Source organism: Sprattus sprattus, assembly GCF_963457725.1.
Source record: "Sprattus sprattus genome assembly, chromosome: 10".
Taxonomy (NCBI): domain Eukaryota; kingdom Metazoa; phylum Chordata; class Actinopteri; order Clupeiformes; family Clupeidae; genus Sprattus; species Sprattus sprattus.
The window spans coordinates 16,982,556-17,002,607 of NC_137908.1; the positions used below are offsets into that span (position 1 = coordinate 16,982,556).

Here is a 20,052-nt window from a genome sequence, read left to right on the forward strand (position 1 = left end):
ATAAATGAGTAAAGAAAAATGTTTTAAACGAGTGACCAAACTCGCCAGTGGACTGTCCGAAAACTGATGTGCAAAAGGGCCACGGACTGCCAGCTCTGCCCCCAGTGGTCCAATGGCCTTCTGCTATCAGCGCTGTTGTACAGGACTTATCCCTGTAGATCTACTATTGCTGTATTTGTACTGTTGCACCTTTGTTTACATAGGCAAGTGTAAACTCTGCTGCTGAATTGAAAAGTTATAGCCTGCCATGTTTTGATATTACAGTTACAATTGAAATTGGGCATTCCATAAAATATACGTATAATTTTATTCTACTTTTTCACATGTACACCCATCTATTATTGATGTAAATCTGGGGTTGTACTACTCTTCAACATTCAATAAAATATACTTATAATCTCATTTGGTATGTGTTTTTGTGTTGGGGCGGAGGTGTTAGCAGTGCGTGTCTTTGGCGAATAGATCAACAGATCATTGGAACGCGAGCATTTAAGACTAACATTAACTATGCTTTATGGCAAGTATGAACATGTATTTAAATGTGTTTGCCTACACGCCTTCATTCTGACCCAAGAGCAACGGGCTGCACAATGTTGCGAATAAAGACATTTTGTCCGAGCTGGGCGTGGTCGACTCACATTCTTTTTACGCAAGAGGGAGTTTTTTTTCTGAGGTTAAAGTTTAAAGAGAAGCTTTCCAACCGAATGCACTGATCACACATCACTGGGAAGCTATGGACGAAAAGGAAGATTTTGGTAAGTTGCAATACTTCATTGTGAATCAGGTTAGTTGATATTCTTGAGTGTGTAGGCGGCCAGCCAGCTGAAAGCCTGGTTCCACTTCATGGTGAGGAGGTCTACGGTTCAATATGAAAATCAACCACGTGATGTTATTTCGGACTCAATGGTTTCAAACATTTGAAGTGTCGTTGCATAGTAACACACCGTTAGTTAGTTTATGTTTTGGTACTGATTCGGATTACCATGGCTAGCTAAGTATTTCGCAGCGATATAGCATAGTCAGCACTTTGAGAGTGTTTGGTTAACGTTATGCATCCTAGAGATACAGTAAAGTTGAGTTATTGTTACTTGCACCATAAATGTAGTGTTTGACGCATGATTTAAAACCGGAATATAATCTGGAAAGCGCGTCACCTGCATGTATTATTAATAAAGGAACAGTCAAGTGTTGCTGTATATTGTACATTTAATTGTACCCTCCCAGTAGTGATTTAACTCATTTGAAATCGTATGGAGTTTATGTTGATATGGACTTCACTCAGGGACCTACGCTTACTGTGCAGTCTAGCAAGTAGCAGACCAAAAAAATGACTCATGCCTGTAGGATATACATTGATGCAGTATGGTATTTCTGTATCGTTTAAATATTTCTGTCATTTGTTTCTTCAAAATCCAGAAAGTTTAAACGAGTCCTTCAGCTGTACAAGGTGATTGTGAGGTTAAATGAATAGGCCAGTTTTTAAAGCTCTTATACTATATGCACTAGTTTGCAGGGCATGTGGAGATCACATTATTTGGCCACAGCAAGCACTGTGCACCTACATCAGGCATTGGCTTCATGAGAATGTGCTTAGTACAAGAGATCAGAAGAGGTTTAGGGGTAGGTAATACCCTTAGGGATACACAACCTCTTGAAGTAAACACATTACCCATCATACATTATGTGCTGTTGTGGCATCTTTTCAGGCAAATTTGTGAGCTCTGGCTTTTACATGCATAGCTCAGTGGCATTGTATTACCATGCAAACTAAGTAGACCCTGCTAATCCAAACCAAAGCACAGCCTTTTTTTTGCATTTGGGTGCAATAAGAGCATGTTTCACTTCACATCCCATAGAGGACACCCCACCTTAATACTTAATTGTGGAGTATGTTATTTCTTTGCCCAGGTCATTAGCGGCTATTGTGCAGCAGGTAGCCAAAGTGCCGTAGCATATTTATGAGGGACTTTTCTCTCCAGAGTCTTATTTTCATACCCTCCCCATTGTAACTGTACAGTGCCACATAGTCTGGACGAACCCCCTTAACAAAATTTGTTCTGATGTGGTAGTGCATGCACGGTATGGGCTAGTGTAGTATTGTTCCCTCTGCCTTTTGCACAGCTCTGCCTAGGTCAGGAGAGTAAGCCTCACACCCTTCTAAAGTCCATGATTCTGGTAAAAGGTTGTCAATATTTGAGCTCAACAGACAATCAAATCACACCCATTTACAGAGCCGGGACTGTGTACGTATAAACAGAGTTTTTATTTTAATTTTAAAGCACACATACTGAACAGATGGCTAGATAACCACAAGGAGCAATTCCCTAGATTTGACAAAAAGTGCATTGGATTACAATTAAAAAACCCTACCTTTAACTGTGGAGTATGTTATTTCTTTGCCACTGTCATCAGCAACCATTGTGCAAGGGCCCTAGCATATTCATGAGGGACTCTTCTCTCCAGGGTCCTGAATTTTATTTTTATACTACCCCCATTGTTACTCTATAGTGCCACATAGTCTGGACAAACCACAATAACAAATGGTTTATGAAGTGGTAGTACACGGTATGGACCACAAGAAGTATTGTTCCCTCTGGATTTTGCACATATCTGCTAAGGTCAGCAGAGTTAAACCTCATACACCTTTAGGTGACCAGTGGAACACCTTTATGGTACATTTGTGACAATGGGCCTCATGCAGGAAGCCATATACAAACAAATGTCCTCTTACTTTTGTTTGCATCCACGATTTGTTCTTATTTAGTTAGTACCCATTGATTAACCTATGATTCACCAAGATTTTCTTTATTTTTCTTTTAGGAAAGAGATCATTTTTAACGACTGTGCAGAGTATTCTTACCAAGCGTTACTTATGCTAATAACAAACAACTGGCCACACGCCTCCAATTTATGATAAAGTAGGACTCATCAGAGCAGATTTGGATGGTTAAGAACATTTGATGCATCTGGAGTTGACAATGTTGAGGGAATGTTGCTGCATGGCGCCTAGTGATCTAAACAGAATTTAATTATATAATGCATGTTTTGGGCTGATCTCAGCTAATGACAATCAGGGATGTGCAAAAATATAGTTTTTTCAATTAATAATTTTTTTTGCAATTCTCTGATTTTACATTAATCTGTAGAATGTATGCATTGAACTTTAAGGCCATATGCATTTTTTTGTTATACACAATTTCATGTTGTGTTCTTTGCCAATGTTCATTGCACATGTTACATTCAAAAGTGTTTTTTGAATTTGACACATATCTTTAATTGAAAGTAACCTGATCATTGTTTTAGCGTGCCTTTTCAGTCTAATGCCTGGTTAGTCATTTTTGGGTTATGAAAGAGACAGGTTGGTTTTGTTTTTGAGAGCAACTACACCCATGTGTGCCTCAAATACGATATACAATCCTTTTCTTTAGTGGTTTTCACAATTTGTTTCCAGTGGCTCCGCCTTTGTGAATTTGTGTTCCCTTTAGAGCTTTATTAGATCTCTCCGAATATGTAAGGGTGCTATGTAGTGTTTCATATCTCATTCCTATAGAATCGATATTGAATTGAAATTAATGGAATAGGTTTGAATCGAATTGTTAGCTTGTGATACATACATGGAATACATACATGGAATCACATCTGTGCCAATATCCAGCCCTAATGGTGATAGACACTGCTATTGCTGGTGAAGGTGTATGTATATATATTGACCGCCCGTATTAGAGAGTATTATATTTGGTCAGGCTCAGCAGCGTGAGATCTACAGGAAGCAGTGGAAAAACCTTCCATGTAAAAGGATACCTGCTTTTTCATAACATCACTGGTCTAACAAGTCATAAAAAAGACTTATTTAACAGTATTATGTCAACAATGTCATAAAGCATTGTAAGATGTTATAAACATTTACTAATGCACGTATAGTACACTGTGGCATTGGCCACTTGATTCAGGTGAACTTTTACAGAGTTCTCTTAAAGTATCTACTAAGAACCCTCTGATGAAAGTTTTATCGGCTAGTGACTGAAGTCCTCCCCTTTTAAGATCCCTTCTCAACGCAGATGAATGTGGACTTTGAAGTGATAGCAAGGCCTGTTCTAGACTTCAGTTGAGTTCAGTTGAGAAGCGGTCAGCAACAGGTTGTTTGTGTGAAGTGTTATTCGTAACCAGGTTGTGATGGTAGCACCCTAATCTACTCAATGCATCAATGAGTTTGACTCGCATTGTGTTCGTAATGCTGTTTATGTTCCTGCGTTCTTCTGTCTTCATAAGGCGCTCAATCTGACGATAAATCTTAGCTGAGGGGAACTCCTTCGCACTGGGTATTTTTATCCCCAGCTCACAGCATTGTGTGTGTTGGCATAACATGCTCTCCATAAGTAGTATTTATAGGTTTCCTCTCTGGCCCATTCAAATGAGCAGGAGTTTGAAAAGCACGCTATTGACTCATGTACTGGGTTGGATTTGGCCTCTTTGCTGTTCTCTGATATTGTATTATATTTCACATACTCCTTTGCTTTGGGTCCAGTACCACAAACATGGCACTGGAAGGGTGAGATTTAGAGAATGTGAATCATCTGTGACATGTTCAGTGCATTTAATAGGGCCATAGAGGCGCTGTATAGCTTCCTGGTGTTCTGTAGCTTGATTAGCTTTAGACTAATTGCTATTAATTCTGATATCTGTAAGCTAATTACTTGTTGTAACTGGTGTTTCTTTTTATGCCACAGTGGTGATTGACCCTAGCATTCCTGAGGAGGGCCCATCAGCGCCCCCACCTGGCTGGTTTGATTGCGTGACGGGTTATGAAGACTCCAAAGGAGGAGGTAAGGACTAACCCTCAGTTCTGCCTGGCTTTACAGCCGTTTTATAAAAGATAGGGGATCCATCAAGTATTATATTCCACGGGAGTATTGCGCCAATTGTACCTTAATCCTCCCATTTTCCAGACATTTATCAGTACTTTCTGAAATGATATGAATTCAGATTTCAGCATCTGCACTCTCCAGTTTAGCATGATGAGTTGTATAGTTATTCCTGAATATATATTTGAGCTTATACTGATATTTTAAAATCTTCCTCTCAGAAAATCCTGATGAGAATTACCATCCTCCACCTCCCTATGCTCTTCCAGACAGCAATCAGAATGCTTTCGTCCCCAATGTGAGGTAATTATAGTTCGTCTCTCAAAGCCTCGGTCCCTGAGCAAACACCTAATAGTGATTATTTATATCTCATATTTCTGTTCTCATTTTACAGTACTTACATTTACAGTTTGACATTTAGGGACCGATGTACACGGTAACGCCCGTTTTAGGCGTAACTTCGTTGCGATGTACCTAACGTATCTTACGTGTAGATGCCTCCTGTTGAATTTGTTTGTTCAACTAGCCAAGGGGTTTTCAACCGGGGGTCCGCGGCTGTTGATCAGCTCACCATTGATTTTTTTTTATTTGCTTTGATATTTCAACGCATTTCCAGATTACTCTTGAAAATGTCTGAAATAAGAAAAATATGTCAAAAATAATATAAAGAAGATTCATGCTGACAGAATGTAGCCTTGCACCTTTCCAGTCTATGGTAGCCTGTGCTTCTCTGATGTTAATGCATTGCGTTGATATGTCATACGCATATTATTAATAACGTACAGTCTTGCGTGCGCGAAGTTGACAAGCATCTGCAGTTAGCCTCTGAGTGCTTTTGAAGTTTAGTCGGAAAAGTAATACTTTTGGTGAACGACTAAACATTAGCTAACATTTCGTTCTAACGTGAGTTAGCTGGTCAGAAGCACAAATGGATCGGTTTTTAGTGAGGAGAGAGACAGGCTGCCACGACAAAGGTACACCTTCACAGAGTACAGGGAAACAAAGTCAACAAAGGAAAAGAAAAGACAATGAGGAATCAAATACGGATTTACAGTGATGATAGACAGAGCAGGTGAGGAGGTACCACTGTGTTTCGTGTGTTCAACATTACTGTCAACTGAAGCTATGAAGCCGTCAAAACTATTGCGGCATATGGAGACGCATCACGTTTTCTTGAATGCCAAGCTTATTGAGTACATGTACCAGATGTTGCGTGATGTCAACAGCAGCAGCTGAATCTATAATGGATACAGCCTTGACCCTGCATGCATCAGGCATACCCACTCCAGATCACAGCCATACTCCAGAGGCTGTTTCCATCAGGGTGTCCTGATGCTAATACTGCATGTTTGATGTCTGAAGGTTGCCAACCGTGTCAGAGGATGTGGCCCGTGAAGCTCTCCTGCAGTTTGTAGAGAAGAAGTGGAGCTACAGCAGCAAGCCGGCCAAACACCTAGTCTTCAAGGACCTCAGGCCATTAACAGTATACAGGGTAGATGCAACATCTACTCACTGTAGTCTGTTCTTTCCCAATGATAGAGTTTGCGATGTTACCCTATAGACGATTCCTCGATATATTGTAATTATGTAAAACATTAAGTTAAATCTTTAAAATGGAAACAAAACAAAAGATTAAATATTGCTGTCTAATGCAGTTCCACAAAAGCATGTCAAGATATCACAGGTAGACTATACATATCCTGCCCTTAGTTGCATGCATTTCAGTAGATTTGAGTAGAGCTGCTTTGCTTGGCCATCATATAAGTTATGATTTCCTCATGTGTCTGTGAGTCAAGGCATGCCTTTGGACTGCTGGTCATGTTACTCTATTGTCTCTATTCTAGTACCGTTTGGAAACGTACACAGAGTCCAGATCGAGCGCCTGGGAGTCAGAGCCATATTCTGGTACTGTTATCCATACTGAGAGAGAGAGAGAGAGAGAGAGAGAGAGAGAGAGAGAGTGTTCATGATTCCTATGTTGTATGATTGTATACTTTCTGATTCAATGTTTTTCTTTGTTTCTTTGCTTTGACAACACTATTTTGCTTTGAATTTCATGCTATCCAGCTCAAAAACATAAAAATAACATCTGAATAATATTTAAAAATTGGCAAAAAAAAGCACAACTTGATCTTGATGTTTTGACTCTTCAGCTGCACCGGCAGTTCATTATGCTACTGAAAGAGCACAAAGGGTATTGTAGTATCAATAGGTGGGGACCAGAGTGGCAAAGACTATATTTTAGATTAATATTATAACTGAACTGTTCTTATATGTTTATTACATGTAAATTATGTTCAGAGTACTTGTACAGAATGTATGGCATGTTACGTTATGTTGTACTATGTTATGTTATGTTATGGTAGGTTGTCGTGCGGTGCCTTGTCCTAAGAATTCCAGTGCACACTTTGACTCTGTGCATCTGACAATAAAAAGACTTGTTACTTGTAACTTGATGAACTGACATCAGTAAAGAAGGGATGACAGAATGTGCACTTCAGTAATACTTAATGTTTCATTTGTTTTTGCGCATTTTGGCAGAAGTACAATGTTACACCACCTGCTCAAACAAGAATAAGTGGATTCATGGATTCCACTTCTTGCTGTACACAATTGGAATGACTAGGAGAGCATGGTGACCACACAGACTTTACTCAACTCTAGTTGTTAACGGAAGAACATAAGTGAGCTGGGTTTGTCTTTCACACAGGCCAGTATGTGGATGGGCCTCAGAATGGCATGAGCCCACCACCATGGGAAGTCCAGGTGGAGTATCCTCAGAAGTATACAGATGTGATCCTCAAAGTCAGGGTGCCACACTCCGCTGTTATTAAGGTATGACTCTAGGTCTTCTCTTGTCTTTTTCAATGACTGAACTTTTTTAAATATTTAAATGTCTTAATTCTTAATGTGAACTAACACATTGGTGTTTTAAGTGTAGTGGAGACGATACATTGACACATAATGGTTTTATATGAACATAAAACATCTAAATGAATATCAAATGTATTCAATGTTAGTTCTTAATAATTTTTAAATACTGCAATTAATAACTATTACAGTTATCAAATTAGGATTTTATTCATGTTCATGATTAATTTAGGAATTATGAGTGTGTTTCCAGGTTGTTAGTTTGTTTAGTCTGGACATTCGAGTCCTAGTCTATATATTCTATATATATATTATTCTTTCAAGTCTTTTGACTGATTTTAGGGGTGCTATCGATGTCAGTGTGCTGGGAGTGTGCGCTGCTCACGTTGTCACTCCCGAGGAAAGGTGAGAATAATGTAATCCTTCCTTTCTCTTTCCATCTCTCTTTAGCATTCTAGCATTAAGCTTTCCTCCTCAGTCAGTGAGTCTTGTAAAAAGAGGCAAACAGGTTTTGGGATCAATCAATCAAGTGTTGTAGTTGACTAAATGTAGAATGCCAAACCCAAAGTAGTTCATAAGTAATGTGTTTGTTATTCAGGTGCGCTGTTTGCATTGTCACGGTCATGGTAGGAGGGGTGCTGGGAAGAACCGAAGAATGTGCACTTTATGTGCTGGCCGTGGACACAAAAGGTACAAATGCCAGTCCCTTGAACAACCTTAAAAACACATTTCATGTAACTGGTCAGGTAATTTCAGCCACATAGTCTAGTTGAAAAGTGTCATGTCCATGTTGTTATTATTTGTTAACATTATGACATTTTTGACCTGGTAGTTTGCTAACAGCTTTAATTTCTTAGTTGCTTTGCACCTACCCTTACTTTAAAGAACTATATGAAAGCGAAGTAAAAGCTAAGACTTGAGGTTACGATGAATTTATGATGAACAGTAGCAAGCCCCTTTCAACTAGCCACTTCAACCAGATCACAGCTGTGTAAGGTTCAGTGACAGTCCCTCGTGGGTGCTGCTACTTGATAACTTCTTTCACTGAGAAGACAAATTGCAAATCAAAAAACATACGTTTAGAAATCTGGTATATTATAGTACAGCGATCACTGTTACAACAACTGCAATTAAATGTATCATATTTATGTCATACTTTTTTCTATTTTAGGTGTACTCAGTGTCACGGTCGTGGTATTAAAGTGTGTCCCACCTGCCAAGGGCAAAGGAACCTTTTACACTTCATCCAGCTGACGGTCACCTGGTGAGGCTCTCTGTTACACATATTCACTCACTAATGGGATTTAGGTGATTTAAAAAACGTATGTTCTTTAATTAATGACATTAATAGAATAGAAATAGAATAGAAAAGCCTTTATTGTCATTGTATTTGCATTAGTGCTGTCAGTTTAACGTGTTATTAACGGCGTTAACGCAAGCCCATTTTAACGCCGTCAATTTTTTTATCGCACGATTAACGCGTTGTAAAAAAAAAAAAGGTTTAGATTAACATTCTTTTGGTTCTCCCAAACTGTGTAGTAGGCTAACGTTACGTTTGAGTGAATGTTGAGTGCGATACCGCGAAATGGATGATAAAAAGCTTCTGAATAGAAAATTGACCTTTAAAAGTTGTGGTGTACAAAAAAAGCGAGTTTCACCGTTGTCTGAAAATGTTAACAGGCTGTTGGCTGAAAGCACAGAAGTAGTAGGCTTACCTTTTATTGGTAACCTAACTGTTAAGGATCATTGTTTTTGAAATAAGAGGCCTGACTTCTATGTTCACAGCAAACTTGAAAAAAAGAAAATATTAAGCCATGGTTTAACTGCACTATAGGCTGAGTCCTTGTTTATCTGAAATGTGCACTTTATCATTTTATTTTGTACCGCCCTGTTTGACAATGTTGTTTTTTAATAAAATAAAACATTGCATAAAGCAAGCCAATCCACTTTTCCATGTTGATAAGAGCATTCAAAAAAAAAATGATTGAAGGGACATTTAGAATAGAAACAAATTTGCGATTAATAAATGTGCAATTAATCGCGATTCATTTTGAGTTAACTATGACAAAAATGCGATTAATCGTGATTAAATATTTTAATCGTTTGACAGCACTAATTTGCATACAACGAAATTTGGAGGTAATAACTGCCGCAATGAATGTAATGCCTTCCTCCAGGAAGAACCAAGTCATGGCGTTCATCCCAGACAAGCTGCCTGAGTTTCCACTGAAGAATTTTGAGAAAGTGTCTGGAGATAACTTTTTTGAAGATGAAAACCTTTTGGTAATTTGTCGTTCTTCCTTGTGTCCCTTCATTAAAAAGCACATGACACAATTTGTAATTTGTACGAAGTAAAATTGCATTGTCATACAATTAATTTGTTTCACTCAAGGCGTAATTTCAAGTCTAAGTCAGTTTGGTTTGTATAAAGTGACGTCTGTCTCTGTTTACGGAGTGTGATGGAACTGTGCTTTCAGGTCTATCCCATCGTGGGCTTCCCTGACCAGGAGATTTGTGAGATGTCTAAGAAAGGGATTGAGGGGCACATAAGCAAGTTCTCCTCCATCAGCCGTATCCTACAGCAGGTGAGCTCTTAAAGGTACAGGGTGTAGTTTTTAGTGGCATCTATTAGTAGATATAGAATTTAGTATTCATAATTTTGTTTGTATATTGAATTGTATTGTATAGTGTATCATTTACCTTTAGCAACAATTAGTTGTGTTTTCGTTAGCTTAGAATGACCCTTTTGTATCTACATAAGGAGTGGGTGGCCTTCCACAGAGTCCGCCATGTTGCACCGCCATGTTTCTTTAGTAGCCCAAAATGGACAAACCAAAACACTGGCTTGAGATTCGCATTTGTATGGCATTTAATGGACACTGCAGGTCCTCGCACATGCTTGAAAGGGGAAGGGTATTCAGCTGGTTGCAATTCAGCAACCTCACCACTAGATGCCACTAAAAGATAAAAACTTTAACACACCAGATCCTTTCTGAGGCTGAAGGGGTACTGGTGCCTATTTGTGTAATTTATGAAAAAAATGGGGGTTTGGATCTCTAAATGCAGATATAATCTTTTTTCTTGTTTTAGTGTTATTTATGCACGTGTTTCATGTGTTAAAAGGGAACATTCACAGACCTCAGTACGGATTTCAAGTGAGCTTAAGCTATTTCATGACAGTGCTTAGACTATAAGAGGACAATAAGTAATAATAACACCCGGTGTTCACAGCAGAATGCTTATTTTTAGAATCCAGAGTGGTGTGAATAAGTGTAAATGTGTGTGTAAATCTCTTCACAGCGGCAGACCATAGAATTGGTTCCTCTCACCCATGCCTTCTACACCTATCATGGAAAGGACTACGACTACTTTGTCTATGGAAAGGAAAACCAAATTTACATCCCAAAATACCCCTCCGCTTGTACAATACTATAGCGAAATACTGGCTACATGTGTGTGTCCCATTAGCTCTAACATTATTCTAAGTGTAATTAAATGTTATATAATCTAACAGCACAATTATATAGGGTTTGTCAGTTGGCATCAGTTTGAGCAAGTAAAATATTCTTGTTTTCCAAGTGATGTTTTAACTTGTTGTTCTATCTGTAGTTACGGGACAGCAATGCTCATACTTAAGTATTTAAACAGGTGATGGATTAGGCCTACTGAAAGATTACATTGAGGAAAATTAAATGTTTTATAGTTGTATGATAAATGTTTGATAAAATGGTGGTACATCTGGTACATACATGATGTTTGGGAAACACTGCACTAGATGATGTTCTAAAACACACGGTGACTTGACTTGAGACTCGTCCTCAAAAGACTCTTGACTTGGACTCAAGATTTTGGGACTTCTCGAACGATGTTTATTTCGTTTTTTAGAGCATTAACATGGTCTGACGAGCTGGATGTAATTCCCTCCTCTTTCACCACCCGTAAACCTGAACGCATCTGATGCGCGCGGCCACTATTGACAGTACAAGCACTACTACAGTACACCATGACAAGTACACCTGCGTCATCACCTTTGGCTATAATTACTTTACATAAGACCCAAACAAACACTAAATGTAACGTCTGCAGTATGAGCGTAGAGGATGCTGGGTCGACCAAATGTTATCAGGCACCCGAAAATGCAGTTTTCAATTTCAACAAATCTAAGCTATCCTAATCAATCTAAATAACTAGTGACTTGATACTTACACAGATACCTAGACTAATCAGCAGATGATTGTACATAGCCTTTTGCATGAATGTGCAAAAGCATGATAAATTGCTTTTATGATGTGCACAAGTGAATTGATGATGTGGAGGTTAAAGAGTTTTGAAAATTGTAATTCTTATCCGAGAAATGTACCGAAGCAACTGAGAAAAGCTTGAAGTAGGACATCAGAACTTGGTGTAAACTGTGGCTATATGTTCATATTACAAGCCAGTTAGTAAGTTCAAATTGCATTGCAATAGTCCGTTTAAAGTGATCATGTACCAAACACATGCTGATATCGTATGGGAGTAGATAAATGAGTGATGACACTACATGCTTTGAATTCCTTAAATATAGACATGCTGCATATCGATACAACGGAATAAGCGAGGTCTAGAAATACCTCATGGTTGTCTCTACAGTCTGCCTTGCGGCCTGAATTTGATGCCAGATCACTGTAGCTTGGAAGGGTACTGCACACTCCTGTGCGATGACGTGACTGACATGACTGTGATTTGTTGGCCCCATAATGCTTTGGGCTTGGTGGTGGTGGTTCCTGAATTCACATAAACCACAATGTATGTTTCATATCCATTAAGATAATAAGACAGAATGACTGCTGGTAATATAAAACAAAAACATTTAATAGTAATTGCAAAACAATCTTTTGAAACAAAACATCTGGTACTTCTCCCTCTCTCTTTCTCTCTTTTTTTTTTTTTACAATTTGTATTTGTAAAGGTATTCATAAAACTATTAAGCAGGTCTCCAAATTACATTCCAAAACACAAAATAGTCTACACTGAAACATTTGTTTGAGAAAAGAAAGAACACTGTTTCCAGTCATTTCGTAACATCAGCTTTGGACATTTTAACAGTGCTAGGGACTAATGCAAGTATAAAATTCCCTTTTCGTACGTGAGCAACAGATAACTGCATAGACATGAATAGAAGAACTTACAGAGTGAATTCACATACACACCTGTGTGAATGTCTAAAATAAAGGTTTGAAAAAGAAAACCGTGAGCGGAAAAACTGTTCAACATATTCAGCATTAAACTTAAAAAATACAGTAAGGTAATACAACAGGTGATGCCTGATGTTGGTAAAACTAATGAAATACACAAGATGAATAAAGCACTGGCAAGCAAAATAACACACAAGCACACTCACACATATTCCTACAGTTACTGGACTTGTGTAAGGGCAACTGTGCAAGTTAATACTACCAAGTTCAGAAGTGGCTGCCTGATTAAATTGCGGTCAAATATTGTTATTAAAGTGACACCCTAATCTGACATGGTACCTGAGGAACTTTAATCTACTGTCATAATAAAATAAGTGCCTTCCTGTGTTTTTCCTAATAATGCACACAGGCAAATGTAGAATATATGTTATATCTGTGACAAAAACTACATTATAGCAATCATTACAGCAACGAGAACAACAGCTGACAAAATGCAAGTCATTTCTTATAGCCCACATTTATTTAAAAAATGCCATGAGTCTCTCTATGGGTTATCAGCCAGTCAGGAGACTGACTGAATAGGAGACTACGCAATTCCGCTATGAGATCTAGCCTTGGGAAAATGCACTATGATTGTAATAAATGTGAAAGCTAGTTGTCAAGCTATTTCTTATTTGTGACTATCAGCCCAGAGTTTCGTTCTTTTCTGACCTCTGGCCGTCCATTGCTTTCTGCATCTTTTCAATCATCCATATAGGCACTGCAAATGGCTTCAACTCATCCATCTTCAGGTCAGGACAATCTCTAATGATTGATAGACAACATTAATAGGCACTGTTATGCTTGTTCAATAGCAACTGAGAAATGACAAAACCAGTATTTATGAAACAAGTTATCAAAGGTGTTTAAAATTGCATACTTATAGTCATCACTGATGGCAAGGCCTTGAACATCCTCTTCAATAAGGAGGTAGGCCTTCAATAATTGAAAACACAAGGATGGCATTCATTTGAGAGGTTTACAATGAGGGGTTTACTTCAGTGCAAAAAGATAAAAGAAACACACACACACACACACACACACACACACACACACACACACACACAACCAATGACTGTCTCACCATTTTCCCGCCGGTGGCCTTCATATGCTGTTTCTCTGCAAGCCAGTGCTTATCTTGGGCATCTGCAGCATACTGCAATGCACAGCATATGTTCACTCATAGGTTAGCATTGTTTGTTGAGATGTTTGAATCTCTCCAGTTTGACAGTGTACATGCAACATGCAATGTATTATCCATCAAAAAACACTGTAACAAACAGGGTGGATACATAAAAAAATCTTCACTGCCAGATAGCTCTGCATAAATTAAAGCCTAGTTTACACGGAGTCGAGTTTGTCTGTGTCCGAGCTGAAACTAATACAGATAGCCCTATCATTTAGACTAACACTCTCTATCCGCACACGGTATCTGCAACTATTCGAATCGGGGGTAGAAAGTGAGTAGATTTGAATCGGTACGGGGGCTGGTGTTCGTGTGCACGGATTCACGCAACCTGATGATGTCATTGTCCCTCGTGATCACAAATCGTGATCTCCAACCAATATATATTACACTTGTTGTCTCTTTACATCTCACTCATGGTGTGTTTCGAACTCACTCTCATTAATCCAGCCTACTGATTTTTGTTTAGCCTCCTATCTTGATCTAATTCTTTTTATTCAGACGTACCATAACTTTCATGACCACATATATAAATTGGCCAGCGATTTAATTAGCTTTTTTGTTCATAAATGAATGTAGAATGGGAAATGAGATGACAGACATGTCATGTTGCACTTTTCCAAACTCTTTATTATCAGGCAATAGAAAATAGAATTCATTTTCGCATAACCTATAGTCTGCTCTGACCACTGATTTTATTAACCACCATAATGTATTACTGTGCAGATTAAATGTATGCTATGCGGTTAGGCTAAACGTTGCTAATTGTAGCTTGTCTACTGGCTGTTTACCCGTGTCCTCCTGTCTTCTTCTACGTTTTTTCACGTTCTTTCAGGCATGGGGTATGTACTACAGCCGGTTCATCCCAATCGGGTGGGTTAGTCCTTACGCAAATCTCTCGTTACCAGGATCCATCCTTACGCAAATAAAAGATTCGATTTGTGTGAAAAATGAACCCGATTCAGTGAATCTAGGCTCTGTGTAAACTTGGCCTAAGGTTCAACTTCAGGTTTTATCACAATTGAAGGATCAGTTATTTAACATGATGTTTAATGACATTCTTAAAAGTTCCTACCTTAAAAAGGTCTGCATGTTTGATGTAAATCCTTCCCCTTGTGCCACCCATCCCTAAAGCCCTGGAGAAAAATAAAAGGAAATAAACTCAAATAAAAAGGAAAAATTTACATCACCTCCTCCATTTTATAGTCTCAATTTGAACCTACTTGTTTGCTCTTGATCCTAAAACAAATGTGCTTTTCTCATCTAATCTTGAAGGATCCCACTGTAAACGTTGGTGACAAGGATGTTATAGTCAGACAGCAGAAGCATTGTAATTATGACGCAAGATCATTCATAAAAAGTGAATCCATGTTTGACGGAGAACTAACCTTTGGTCCTTCCCGCTTGATGGCCTCAGACGCCTTGGGTTTGGCTCTAAAACAAAACAAAGGTCAAAGATCCCATTGGTCTGCTGTTAAAATAGCCAGTGATGGAAATTCCATAAAACTTAAAAGCTTTCTCAGGGCAAAAAAACATAAAGGACATCATGGACACACTTACGGGGTGCTGAACTGGACTGGTCTATCGTAGGGGATGGCAGGTCCTGGGGGGCGCCCTTTCCGCTATAAACAAAAAGGTCCATGTGAATACCTCATAATGAATATAAAGTCCAACATGAGATCTATGAGTATAAGAGAACTGGTAATGAGATTATCTACCTTTTTCGGTACAGGACTTCCCCTCTGACTAGAATCATCCTCCATCTGTCTAGCTCTCTAAATGTAATTGGATGATAATAATTAATAATAATAATAATACAAATTAAAAAAAAGAATTATAAATATATGCATACTTCTACTGAACCCAGAGCAGTGTTTGAAATGTGTTTCCTTCAATATAGGATCTTAATCTCCATCTACTGCATCAGTAGTGATGAACCACAGACAATCAACGAATAAGCTTCCCCTTATAATATAGCAGAAGGAACACTTGGTTGACGCTTATAATGGAAGCTAATTACCCAGCATTAGCAACAATTTGTCAAATGTCAAAAGAGACGGCTCCAAACATTTCTCAAATGTGCTAAATTATCCTCAAAGATCACCTTGACTGGGGGCTCAACGCCTGGTCTACTGGCTGTTTTCTCTCCTTCAGGAAAGAGACGCTTTGCCTATATAAAGTCAGAATATAAATCAAGAATTCTGTTCACATGATATTCAAATGCATCATTCCTTTATTTTTATTTTTAAAGGGTTTAAATGTACTCTTACATGTTCGAGACAATTTCTGCAAGCCTCCTTGATCAGCTGATCGGTCTGGACCTCTTCACCAATGTTTTCCTTTACATTACTGGCTGCCTTTTCAAAAAACTGAGAGACACAGTGGTCTTCTGTTAGCCATAAACCAGCAGATTTGCACAATAGCCAGGCAAAACAATATTCACTATAGCCTCTGAACAAGCTGAAACAAGACATTTGGCACATCTAGTGAAAGCCAATGAGAGAATTTTGCGTAAATGGTGAACAGCAGTACATTTCAGCTTGCTTTCTCCGACATTTCTCAGTTCAGGGAATAGGAAAGGGCTATTGAGTTCCAAACTACTTGAATCCACCAAATTCAACAGGTATTATATTAGTGAAAGTAGATGCTGTTGCTGGAGCTAAAACAAAACTATTACTGTCGGCAGAACTAAAATGACAAAATTTAAAAAAAACTCTCAATGTAGAACTGTTGCTGTAACTTTACGGCACTGTAAGAGAAACCTAACTGACATTGTTCACACCAGAACATGGTATTCTCCATGTTCACTTATGATGGAATGATAATTACATTGTATTTACTTAAACATCCACTGACCTTCATATATTTCCTGAAAACCCCCAAAATGTCCTCATTGAAGCTGGGCTGCAGAACAGTTCTCAGGAGATCCATGGATATGACTGGATCAGTGTAACTACAAACAACAGCACATCAGCAACGCAGAATTAACTTTACAATTTTCATTAAAATATATGTGCAACAGAGCCCATTGTTTTCCCAAAGGTCAAAACACAACATAAAAGGTCAACAGGGTAAGCAAAGACCTCTTTATTTCATTCTATTTCAGTTCAAGGCATACAAGCCTTTTACTTATGACTGAAGAGAAGGAAAGCCACTGAGTGTGGTTTCAAAGTAAAAAAAAGGCATGCTACTAACAACACCAGTGACCTGAAAATTAGTGGCATTGGGTTACAAAATGGCATGACCACAGTTTTATACCCCAACAACAGTTTAGTCTCTATTATTTAGTGTTCGAGGTCAACATTTCTAACCCTGTGTCTTTGAACTGCGTGCATTTAGTTTATGTCAGCTGTTAATGTCTGGTAACATTTTTGGGGCCCAGTCCCACGATGTTCATAATAGTATACAGAGAGTACAGCAGTATCAAAGGGGAACATTTCAAATAATATTACCCTCAAGCATGAGAAAAAGACAAATTTTCATTTTCCGGCCATTTCTCTAAAAGCCCATGTGAGCGCCACAATACCAAAATTGTGTGTATGATGACTTTATACCCCACATGCACAATGTAAAGACAGACAATAAACAAATTAGAACTTCAGAACCTACATAGTGTAAAAGCCATAAAGTGGGTTTCAAAGGCTGTGGATCACATCATATAAGGCAGGGAGCACAGTCCCGCACTGGACTTGCAACCTCAGTATGTGAGGCGGCTAGCAAGGCTAGCATGGCTAAAACCCATGGGTGCTAGCGTCTGACGGTAGCATGTCTCTTAGACTGTCAGGGAGTGATGTTTACTCGCTGCATAGCACTGAACCTATGTGGCTACCATTAAATATGCTTGAATAATTTGTTAGGATTTACATAAAGCAGCATTTGTATGGCTATGCATAATTGTTATTTAAATCTACCTGGTTGTAATATATTTTGAGTCTTGAACTGTTTTAATCTGATGGAGCAGGATATTTCTGTAGGCCGAAGGCCGTTAAAAAACACTTTTACCATGGACCAATGACTATAAACCTAACCACAAATGGATCTGATTGTTGTTCTCCTCAGTCTTCCAATCAGTCAAAGGCCACTTTCACTTATTTATACAATGTGAGAGGTTCAGAAGACCTTGTCTTTTAAACAAACATGGAATATTCATCTTTTCTTGGTGTGCAATCCCTTGCTCCTACACCTGCAAAGCGGGTGCACACAATAACTGTGGAAATGACTGAATGGAAAACTAATCTGATGAGAATTAGACCTTGGGCATCAAACTAAACCGGGACTGGATAAGCAACAATCACAAAGGTAGGCCCTTCCAAATCAACCAAGTACTAACCAAATACTTCAGGGGACCAAAAAACTTTTGAAGGGGTTCAAAGCTTTGAGGATGTAACTGATTCAAGGCCATGTGGATGGCCTTACTGTGGATGGGACACAGTCTGAAAACTCAAAATCCTATGCCTTCTGATGCTGCAGCTTCAAGACAATAAATCAAACGTGCAATCCAAATAATGACTGGCCATAAGCACACAGACACATTAGTAGCCTATCCATTCTGCGATGGAAGTTTAGATGACTAATCCCATGACACAACTTCATGTGAGATTTTGTGACATCTTCAGGGAGAGGTTTGTGCTGGACTGGGCTGATAGCCAACCTATTGTATTGATTGGTTGGATGTGACAGGGCCAGGTTATTTGATGTTTTCTATGTGAAGGGTCTGAAACCCTGTGAATAGGAGTTCACTTTCAAACCATAGGTTATTGAATAGGTAAAGGGCTAAATGTTCCAAGTATTGAAAATGTATATATATTTCCATCACTGATGTTGCCACCTCACCACATCTATTAATGTTGTGAAACTCATTTCGTAAACATACCTTACAGTCATTTGCGACCGTCGACCTCTGCGGTGAACCTGTCTGTGCTTTATCATTATATTCCATGGATTCTAAAATCAAGTCAGGGAAAGAAACAACCTTAGGCTCCATGGGTCATGTGACACACCTTGTTAACATTTGCCTTGCTACTGCTGTTATATAGAAAGCTAGGACAAACGCTCAACAGAATGTACACATTTTTCAATCAGTATCCATGGGCATCATCTAAAACGTTTAACAACGTCTTATTCAGGAAACATTACAGGTAGACATGTGCATCATAGGCTGTCATGTAGAAGAAACTACCAAATACTTCAAAAGCGTAGGTATTTTTTTCAAAGGCAACAAAAACTGTTGGCTACACAGAGAAAGTTATTTACGCCATCCGGTACACTCGACTAAAGCAAGACTCTGTACTTCAGCTAAAAACCTTCGGAACGCATTTATAGCCTAGGTTTCGACTAAGCAGACCATTGCAAAGCGTTGTCGTCGGCCACCTACATTGATATATATGGGCCATTAAATATGACATTCTATGTGACCAACAATGAATGCAAAACTACATATATGCAACCGCCACGAATGCTTGTAAAATTGCTGGTCACGCTGCCACTTACCATTGATTGTACCTGTTGTTCTGTAGCATCTTGTTGAAGCCAATCTCTGCTGCGCCCTTCGTTTCGGTGAGCACCCATTTCCAAAACAACACTTACGTGATAACCCAGGAACACTTCACTTATTAGGACAAGATGACCAATGTCTTCTTCTGTCTTCACGGAAGCACCAGTGTCGGCCTAAAAAAAATCGATCGATTTGACGTTTCACGTAAGATACCCTAGGCTAGCTAACGTTAGCTAAGTTATCTGCCTGGCTAAAGCAGGTAAGGTTGCTTGAACGCATACAGTTGCTGAACCCTAAATATTTTACAACTCAAACACATTTTAATTAAAACATCTAATGTCTATGTCTGTCGTACAGACGACGCTACGACTTATTTGGCCAAACAAGAAATGCAACACAAAAAGTAATCCGCCTCCGCATCACACT

At 38.8% G+C, this 20,052-nt stretch overlaps 2 protein-coding genes across 2 annotated transcripts; one reads left to right on the top strand and one right to left on the bottom strand.

Annotated features, from left to right (window-relative positions):
* Positions 1-685: 685 nt before the first annotated feature.
* On the top strand, positions 686-11,168 carry ssuh2.1 (ssu-2 homolog, tandem duplicate 1; the record flags this gene model as incomplete). The annotated part of the gene is made up of 12 exons (XM_080846211.1): positions 686-755; positions 4,728-4,823; positions 5,084-5,165; positions 6,225-6,354; positions 6,707-6,767; positions 7,573-7,697; positions 8,076-8,138; positions 8,332-8,423; positions 8,905-8,997; positions 9,911-10,016; positions 10,211-10,318; positions 11,034-11,168. Exons 1-12 carry the CDS (start codon positions 734-736, stop codon positions 11,166-11,168), a joined length of 1,113 nt encoding a protein of 370 aa, XP_080702337.1. The 5' UTR covers positions 686-733.
* Positions 11,169-12,634: 1,466 nt separating this feature from the next.
* Positions 12,635-20,052, bottom strand: LOC308371648 (deoxynucleotidyltransferase terminal-interacting protein 1-like). Its single transcript, XM_080846628.1, has 13 exons — positions 19,623-20,052; positions 19,006-19,076; positions 16,989-17,085; positions 16,403-16,501; positions 16,237-16,302; positions 15,851-15,907; positions 15,693-15,754; positions 15,521-15,566; positions 15,356-15,414; positions 15,208-15,268; positions 14,031-14,102; positions 13,827-13,882; positions 12,635-13,711 (listed from the first exon to the last, which is right to left on the bottom strand). The coding sequence occupies exons 1-13, from the start codon at positions 19,698-19,700 to the stop codon at positions 13,591-13,593; spliced, it is 945 nt and encodes a 314-aa protein (XP_080702754.1). The 5' UTR covers positions 19,701-20,052; the 3' UTR covers positions 12,635-13,590.

Bases quoted from the DNA above. Each gene is read 5' to 3' on its own strand.
- LOC308371648 (XM_080846628.1), bottom strand. From the start codon at position 19,700: ATGGGTGCTCACCGAAACGAAGGGCGCAGCAGAGATTGGCTTCAACAA. The intron at 15,567-15,692 runs GTAAGTGTGTCC...GTTTTGTTTTAG, and splicing joins CCAGTCCAGTTCAGCACCCC to AGCCAAACCCAAGGCGTCTG. The intron at 15,269-15,355 runs GTAGGTTCAAAT...ATTTTTCTCCAG, and splicing joins TTAGGATCAAGAGCAAACAA to GGCTTTAGGGATGGGTGGCA.